General features: G+C 34.3%; 1 protein-coding gene across 2 annotated transcripts in view; it reads left to right on the plus strand.

The window, feature by feature from the left end:
• The window catches only part of LOC139687318 (uncharacterized), a 49,008-nt gene extending 44,582 nt beyond the window's left edge, over positions 1–4,426 (plus strand). For both annotated transcript variants that reach the window (XM_071584473.1, XM_071584474.1), the window contains exon 23: positions 1,406–4,426. In XM_071584473.1, coding sequence (XP_071440574.1) covers positions 1,406–1,501 — 96 coding nt within the window. In that variant the 3' untranslated portion in view covers positions 1,502–4,426. The remainder of the gene's footprint in view (positions 1–1,405) is intronic.
• Positions 4,427–9,962: the final 5,536 nt, after the last annotated feature.

The raw sequence follows: 9,962 nt of genomic DNA on the forward strand, positions 1-9,962 counted from the left end.
AATAAGGCGGCCAAAAATCGAGTGGCAATCATCATCCCTGAGGACGATCGGGCATTGAAACGTCGGCCAACACGGAACCTCTGACCCGGTGGAGACAAAATATTCTTACATACAATGACACTTCCACATCACATACAAACAATATTATAATAAGTATAATATTATTAATGAAGTTTATCACCCAGTGGCTGCATTACACTTATTCTTAAAACTCTTAAAATTGGGTTGATAAGGCTCAAACTGACCTCCAGGCAGCTGGTTCCAATGAACAATAGCTCTATTTAAAAAATAAAATTTTTTCTTATTTGTTTTTTGCATTCTCAGGTCGTTTTTTCCCTTCAATTTTAATTAATAAATCTTTCTACGCTTCATCATTTTTAACAATTCCATGCATCACGCCTAACCTACTCCTTTTTCTTCTATCTGTCAAACTCTCCCATTTCAGTATATCCAATATTTTCGTGACACTGTATGTTCTTTTGTACCTTCTGCGTACATATCTTACTGCCTTTTTTTTGAGTTTTTTCTATCTTTTTAATATGTCCCACCTCTACTCTCCCATGTAAAACTAAAGGGTATTTGTACTTAGTTGCTTTCTTTTGTTTCTGCTCACGCAGCATCCCTTTATTTGGTGTCAGATTTAAATATGGCCTTTATGAGAAAATTCACCTTTTCAAATTTTCATTTCTCAAGGCATAAGGGCTTGGCTTACCTCACATATGCTATTGAGTGAATTATTTGTCATCTTTGATAATCATTTATTTAACACTGATGAAAGATGAGGTCCCTTAAGATGTGATGGTGTGACGATACCCAAGTCATAACAATAAAATTCCCTGTGGAAAAACCAAGCGTCTTCTTTCATCATGAAGCAAAAACTGCCACATGGCTGGTGGAAAACATTATATGTGATGGTATATGTGGATTTCATGTGAAATAGCTTTCACAATATTTCATTACTACATTTTGTTCTGAATTGCCAAGAGTTTCAGTTGGCTAGCATCTTTTATATTTAAGGTATTTGATAACCTCTAAGAACTTTATTTAAAAATGCATGGCTCAATAACATCTCGTTTGGATTTGAACTGGTACACTTTTGCCTCAAAGATGCATTAATTTAGAGGCAACTTTGTGTGTGGTCTGCACTATGAGTCATATCATGAAATACTCAGTCATGTGCTTTCTTTCTCATTGACATGTGACTTGTTAATCACTTTTCTCTTCAACCCCCAGTTTCATCACATTTTAGTGGTATCTAAGCTTAAATATGAAATTAATAATAATAATTTCAATGATGCAAAAAATAGATCTTTGTAACTTTTAATTGCACTTAGAACTAACGTATAGAAAGCATTTCTGTATTCAATGATGATTGACTGACCTAAGTTTTCTGCTCTGCTTTCAGTGCATTCGCCAGTGGTTGAGCAAGGAGAGTGTGTGCCCTATATGCAGAAAATTTACTAGAATGCCAGATGAGTTTCCTACATTGAAGAAGGTGTGATTTTGAAGTTTTTAGTCAAGACTACACTATGTGGAATTCTTTTCATCCTTTTATTGACAAACATCGTACTTAAAGTTTGTAAGATTTTATTAATGTTTGATGAACCTTTAGGATGTGAGAATTGTTCCCTTTTTATCTTTTTAATATTTGACTGCAGAAAGAAATATTTTATTTTTATCGTGTTAATAGCCTTATCGTCATCATCAGTATTTCAATTCTAAGATTGATTTACTGAAGCCCTCAATTATTCTTTATTTAGTGTTATTCCTTCACCTCTGAGAACTTTTATGTTCGACAGCCCTCATAATTTCCCTTCTATACATCTTTCCTCAAAATGTGATTTCTGGTTCAGCCTCTCTTCCACAGGCAAGGATTTTAGTTTTCTTCCTAATGATATGATATTCCTGAAGTAAGCATTCAGAACAGCTTGCAGTTTCTGTCATGTTCCTGCAAGTACTACAATGCCATCTGCAAACCAGGTCATATTCTTTCTTCCCATCCCTAACTCCATTGATGCCCAATTCTTTTTCTTCTTTTGCCTCCTCTAGGTAAACATTGAATAGTACTGACAAGAGATTACATCCTAGTCTAAAACCATTGGTCATTTTGACTTCTATTTTCTTTCCAATATTCATTTTCATGATTATTACCTGATATTTGTAGAGTTAATGGAGTAGTCTTAGTCTTATACTTCCATTCCAAGGGTTTCTATATCTTCAACGTCTTCTTCCGTGCGATGGTGTTGAAGGGGTTTTTCTAATCCTCCAACGATTTATGTGATGGGTTGTTAAAGTGAACCATTTTTTCAGTCACAAGCCTAAACCTGTGTGTTTCCCCTCATGTAGTTTTTTCCTGAACCCAAATTGGTTTTTGGGGGGTCTTTCCAGCCATTTTTCCACCTATTCTTCGGCTGATTAACCTGGTAAGTGCTTTTTATTTATGAGACATCAAGCTCAATGTTTTGTGCATTTATATATTGATGTGATCTTTGGTATTGCACGCATCACATATTTCTCCAAAGTTTTCTGGAAGTTTTCTACTGTCGTAAGATGTCTCTGATTATTCCAGATAGGTTAACCTTCAATTTTCCCTCGGGTGTCTTCATAATGTCTCCATTTATTTCGTCAAATCCTGGTGCTTTGCTTTCTTCAGGTCTTTCACAACTCAATTTTGTTTTTTGTCAAATTTGTTTTTAAGTATCACTGGGCTCTTTTTGCCTTTTTCTATCATGATTTTTTCTTTAATTAAGTCAGTTATGATATCTCTTCCATCATCTCAAGCTAATCTCAATTATTTCTTCTGTAATTCTGATTTTTGATATCACGGTTAACTTTTCTCTTCCATACTTTTCCTGCATAATCTTTAGTATGTTCCATCTAAGTTGTCACTTTCTTCATCTTCTTGTGTTGCCTATGATCGCCAGGTTGAGATTGCTAGTTATATCTGTGCCACAGTGGCTCTCTCACATTGCTCAACTTGGCACTTTTATCTACTTCGGTCAAGGGTGTGGTCAATTTTATATCTTACCCTGTCCCTCGGCATTGTATATGAGTATCTTCTTCACAGATGATGTTCAAAGAGGTAGTTTATTATTACCATATTTGTTAATAACCTTGGTTTTTTAAATCCTTTATGCTATAGTGTGATAGTTACAGTACGACTCTTTGTATGATATATACCTATACATTAATAAAACCTTAAGAGTTTTCTTATTTTGTATACAAATGTTGATGATGTACTTGGTGCTTATTGATGACTTCAAGAGATAAGTTGTTCCTTTTTATACATTGCTCTAAGTAACTTTTTGCGGAGCAGACAGACATTTTTCATGAAATAAATTCTTGAATTATGTAGTTGCGAGGAAAATTAGAATAAATGAAATCATTCAAAGTGTATTCTATTAATTTTCCTCGGTTTTTTCAAATTGATTTATCCTAATGTCTCTGTTGCTATTAAATAGGTAAGAACATATTGCTTTCATTGACAAGTTTATTTTTTCTATTCTAGTTACTTAAATAAATCATTTTAAAATATAATCAAGCACTGTGTTTCATTTAATTGGAAACAGTGACAGTGTAATGTTGATTTTCTAAGGACATACCTGCCTTTAAACTTCTTAATATTCAATAATCAATTCCAGTAATTTTGAATGAAATAAATTATTGTATTTTTCGATTAACAGTTTTGCTTGTATACCATTGAAGAAAATGTTGAAAGTGAAAGTATGTGGTAAATATATGCTTTATTTATGTATAGTTTATGCCAATACTATATTTAATTAAATCCTATTGAAATATATTTTTATATTTTTCTTTCGAAAACTTAATTCTTGAAGTTTTTGACAAAAATGCATTTTTATTTTTGAAGGGTAGAAAAATAATGCAATGTACTGAGAATATTTCAATGGTTCTTTCACTTAAGCAAAAAATGCCTGCTCTTTCTTGTTAAATCACGTTATCCACGTACTGCCATAGAGGCAATATTTTTATTTATATAGCAATTCTAAAAAAGTATGGAATGTTATTAATTTATCTGAAATGGAAATTAAATAAATTTCATTTTTTACACTTGCAAGTTTGTTTAGTTTATGTATGAACAAAAAGGTGCAATGTTGGTGAATTTCAAATGAATAATCAACATAGGTAACAGTTGAAAGTATAATACAATCAATAAAAGCCTAGCAATGATGATATGATATGATTAAGCCTTATGAAGATTTCAATCGTGAATATCGACTGTTGATTGAGCTTGTGCAACCATAACAGCTCTATTTATAAAATGATTTGTCTAAATGTAAACCCCCTCTTTCATGATAAAACATTGGCCATCAAAAGTGATGACTGAGATTTTTTGACAATTGCAAAAAGTAACAACAAAATTTCATTGTCTATATCCAGGAAAGATTAAGAGAATGATGTACATAAATCCAATAATAAAATGATACTGCATAAACTTGGTTGAAATTTTATTCCATTTCATTAATTAATCAAAACAAATGATTAGTTTGCTATTCTACATCTTATTGTTTTCTATCCTATCTTGATAAAGAACGACCTTGAACTTTACAAAACATACTTCTGAATTTAGGACCCAGGAGTCAGCACAGTTAGTAGTTGTTGCATATTAAATAAATTGTATTCTTTGCAGAGGTCTCAGATTTTGCTCCTGTAAATTACTTGCGTTTGACTTATAATATTGGGAATGGAATTGAAATGCAGGTGGAGGATTCAATAATCACATTCTGTTAAATGCATTTTTAGTTTTGATATGGTGAATTTTTTTCCTGCAACTCACAATGATCAGTACATCCAAGCTGGAGAGTGCCTGATTTATTTTATTAGGTGTGATTGGTGGGCCACTGGCGCTGGGAGAAATCTCTTGTAAGCCTTGTCTGGGTTAGTAATTGATAAGGGTGAGGGCCAATGCTTTCTAGTATACCTTAGCCAGAGCATTTTTGTTGAAGTTTGAATGCTTGAGACTGGCAAGGATCATTGTGATATGCTTGTGTGTGCCTGATTTGAATATATTTATTTTTTATTTATCATATTTTGGTTTGATCAATTTCTGTTCTAACCCCCTATATCATTTTATTTGAATTATTTATTTTTTCCTTTCCAACTATCCTCACCATATCCTTTGCCCATTTGTGTAAGAGTACAGCTGGGCTTGATTCTTCCCATAATATTCATGCGGCTGTAATTAGCATTCGCTTCACTCATCGTATATCATGATTGACAAAATTGAATGGAATATTTATTCTAGCACTTCATTGTCTTTGATGCATCCAACCGATTGAAAATAAGATATTTTGTGTAAGTTTGTTATTGTATGCATGTATTCAATCATCATATCTCCTAGTGTCATGAATGTATTGGGTAAATATTTCTTGTCTTCCATCATAGTCTAGTACACTATTATACTGCAGTTAGGGAAACCTTGATTGTCACAAGTTGCGAGACACATTGGTATTGTCTTTGTACCAGCTCCTAGGTCATACGTTAAATCAGACCAACCATATTCTAAAAATTATACATACTTACATGCTACTGCTTGGCACCATAAAGCTGGATTGCCCCTGGGAATTGTTTATGCCAAAGAACACTGTAATACTGCCCTGTGTTTCTTGTGGTCAGAACTCCTGTTTTGCTGTGAAGGAGGTTTGAGGTTAAAGAGGTCCATGGCAAACACGCTTTTATCACATAATCGTCGGATAGCCTGCAACATAGCCATAGAAGTAGGGGAAGAAAAAAATGAGATTTAAATTATAAAACTCCACTGCTAAGATCAATCATAATTTTCCTTAAATGTTCCAAAATTTTTAGGCCAGGTGTCAGTTTTTGAGTTAGTGAACCAATCATCAAATCTCACAAATTCAATCAATGTAAATTTTGAGATGCAGTTTCATATATGGCCCTCCCGAGAAACTTAATCGATAATGAGATCTCATATTCACATTCATGCTAAGGAAGGAAAAATAGTGTTCCCAATCTACATAATTTGTGCCCTACATACTTTAATCTTTTGCTTCAGTGTCTCTACAGAAGTTTGGCAAGCTGCTAAGGCTCTCAAATGTGCTGCTGTAAGTGTAATAGGAAGAAAATCATGGGGTTAGGCTTTGAAAAGAGATTTCACGACAGGTGTGATTTATGTACATAAATAAAATTCTGAACCTAAGAAACAAAAACTTCATGAGTCACTCAGATCCACGCAATGAACCTCCTCTGCGACCCCTTCCGCGCTCTTCTTTTCTGACAGGCTCACTCCTTCGCTGGGCTTGCTCTCTGCTGGCTTTCTCGGCAATGCTATATCCGCCCAAGATCCAGCCTTTGCTTTCCGTAGCTTCACTTCTATTGGTGGCCAGGAAGCTGGAACTACTGCTGGCAACATCCACCACCTATGGATGATCATTTAGGATTTTTGTACATTCACAACAGCCAGGAATGGACTCTTCCCAATATTGCACACTTTGTGCTGGTAATTGATTACCTACCCCACCTTTTTACGAATTTGCTATCAAACATTGACGGGCGATATAATTTGCATTCATCTTTGTTGGCAAATGATTAGTTTCCTATAATTTCATCTCTATTCCACAGTGTTTTGAGATTAGGAGAATATTTTTAGGGACGAGATGAACCCAAAATACAATTGCATTCGAATCACAATCCCCCTCCTTTGCACTGAATTTTCAACTATTTTAAAAATTGAAATGTTTAACTTGTCCAAATAAACTATATAATTCAAATAATAATTTATATTCATTTTTTTTTCAAACAAAGGTTACCATTTTGAAAAATTAACACTTTTCAAGTGCCACTCAATTTTAAATCATGAAAATTTAGTTCAACTTACTAAGTTTTAATTTTTCAAATTCCATCATGAAACGAAGCTGAGCCAAGTATCATAAAATTCAAAAACTGAAAATTTCATTAGAGTGTAAAGGAAAAGAGCCAGGGGATATCAATTTTAATGGATATTGTTACTAGTGAGAGAGACACTTGCTCCCTCATTTTCACTATTCAATCACTTATGCCTTACAAAGTACTAGTTGGGCCAGGTCTTTCCTGGTTTGGCTGGATGTCCCAGAAAGATCTCGTATAAAGAACATCACAAAGGTGATCTCTATGCCGGTCTACTCTGAATTTTTTTGACTCGCCCATCAATCTACTGATAGGAACATTATGCATGTCAATTTAGATTTACTCTTAGGAAGTAGTATGGGTTCACTGCAAAAAGGATATTGCCGTATTTTGACTATCAATACATAGAATATTTGTAAATAGCTTCATATAGTATACACTTTTTTCTTAAACTTTTGTCAATAAATTATGGTGCACATTATAGAAGATACCATCTACAAACTAGTGAGTAAGAATAATTTATAAAAAAAGGTATAGAAGAATCTTTAAAAGACTGAAATGATGAATCCTTACCTCAAGAAATTAAGAGAGGTGGGTTAAAAGTGGCAACAATAGAGAAATAGTATGGGACATACATAGTTCAGGCCCAATACTCGGTGTACAAAATAAACAAATTCTCACAGGCTTGCCAGGAAACAAGTTGGAAGGAACCTCGGTCCACAGACTGCCAGTATAAATGGCGCATTAGGGAAACGGGAGATGTAAGTGCAACAGGTTGTCTGTATTGTTACACCTCAGATATGGAACCACTGTCATACTCTCCTAATGTATTATACACATAAAACAAGAGGCAAATTATGCAAGGTAATAAGAAAATTGCCATAGTTTTCTGGTGAAAACATGGATGAATCTTCAAATGTATCTAAAGTATAAAAGCCGAGTTCACAAAATTCATTTTAAAAGTAGAACAGGGTATCATCAAATAACACACTGTTATACTTCATGCTTGAACTGCAACATCTCTTATGTTGGTTAAATTTGGAGGAATTTCAAGACAGGAGCCAAAGAACATGCCACGTTTCATATAAAGAAAAACTCCTATTCTCTCATCATAAAACAGCTCATAGATTGTAAACACAATAGCAATTTTACCCTGGAAATACTGCATATCCTCCCTAAAGGATTAAAAATGGATGCTCATGAGCAAATCAAGATTAGAAGGCACTTGACTGACCCAAACACAATACATTGTGTAGGGACAGAGGTTGATTGGGTTAGTTTTGGACTTTAAGGGTTTAATTCAATTTCGATTAAGGTTAGGCATATTTCCGTGATTAGTGTTAATTTTATGGTATGGCTTGGCTCTCATTGATTGGTACTTCTCATCCTCTATCGCGTGCATTGGTGTTCGGCATGGCGTCGTTCTTCCAAGCATTTGATGGTTGATGGAGTATCTATCTTTGGAACCACACACACCAAGTGTATATTTTTTGTACACTAATCAGCTCCTTTTCAGGGAGGAACGACAAGGACCGAAGAGGACGTAAAATGAAGAGAGAAGAAACAAAAGGGAACACTAATGGAGAATGGACCCACTCTTATGGAGAATGGACCAACATATAGGGACAGAGGGTTAGGGTTAAATTTGGATTTTTAGGGTCGAATTACATTTCGATGAAGGTTAGGCTTAAATAAGAATGGGGAAGAAAACTCCAATTGCCGTAAAAATTTTTACGGCCATTGGAGTTTTCTTCCCCATTCTTATTTAATTGAGAGGCCGTAGAGCTCAATATTTCTTACTAAGGTTAGGCGTATTTCTGCGATTAGCGTGAATTTTATGGTGTTCTTGGCTCTCATTGATTGGTACTTCTCATCCTCTATCATGTGGATTGGTTTTCGGCATAGTGTCGTTATTGCAACCTTTTGATTGGGTATAGAGTTTCCATCTTTGAAACCATTCGCACTAAGTGTGTATTTTGTGAATACTAATCCGCTCCTTTTCTGGCAGAATGGAATGGACGGAACAAGACGTCAAATGACATAGGGAGAGGGAACATTTTCATCACGCCACAGTATGTGAGTATTCTGATTAATTTGTGTATCCTGTTGTATTATTTTAATAGGTAGTTCAGGGTTCAAAAATAGTTATTATTTGCCTTTATAAAATTTTAATTTAACACACTTTATATAAGGGTTGTTTTATTTTTTAAATAATCGTAGAGTATATAATGTGTATTTTAACTTATGGAGATTAAACGCATAGTAATTTGGTTGAACATATTTTAATGTAATTTAATGCCACATGTGAAAAATATTACTATCACCCTGATATCAAGTCTGAATTACTTTTAATTCAAAATCTTGTTGATGAAGTCCAAAATTTCCATACGTTATAATTTAAATCAGGAGCGCAAGATAAAACATGGACCATAAGGGATTAACATGTAATATGATTAAGGTTAAGTGTATTCTAAAAATATGGTGTATATTTTTGAAAGTAGCTTTGAGGGATTGATATTGTTCTTTTTTCGCGGTTAGCTGTGTTTCGGCCTGTTGTTGTTTTTCTAGTCATGTGATGTTTGAGAGTTTCGATCGTTGGAGCCACGTAAATCCTGTGTATTTTTTGAATTTACTATTCTGCTTTCTTATATCTTCAAGGAGCTAGACTAACCTGGACCTAGACTTAAGACTGAAGAAACCATGGACCCACCAATGGAGAATTAGTCACAGACAGGAAAGAAACACATTGGGGAAAGGTTTACAGTTAAATTCTTAAGATGGAAGCTCTCCAGGCAGCAAGACGTCAACCAGAGGAGACGCTGAATGAAGACAGAAGAAATATGGGACTCCTTTCCATCACACCGCAGTATGTGTTTAGACAATGTTTTGATTTCCTATATTAATTTAGAGACATTGAACGCATTTCGTTGAACATATTTATATTAAATCTATTTCTACATCTGAAAAATGTGAGAATTTCATTGAATATAAAGTCTGTATTGCCATCATTTAATTCAGGCACTCAGGGTCTCAAGCATGGCGTGCGTTCATTGTCACACAACGGGACGGAGCAAACGAATGCTTAATCTTAAATTTTCTAA

The sequence above is a fragment of the Hetaerina americana genome, unplaced genomic scaffold (assembly GCF_022747635.1).
Source record: "Hetaerina americana unplaced genomic scaffold, ioHetAmer1.1.p SCAF_19, whole genome shotgun sequence".
NCBI classification, from domain to species: Eukaryota; Metazoa; Arthropoda; class Insecta; order Odonata; family Calopterygidae; genus Hetaerina; species Hetaerina americana.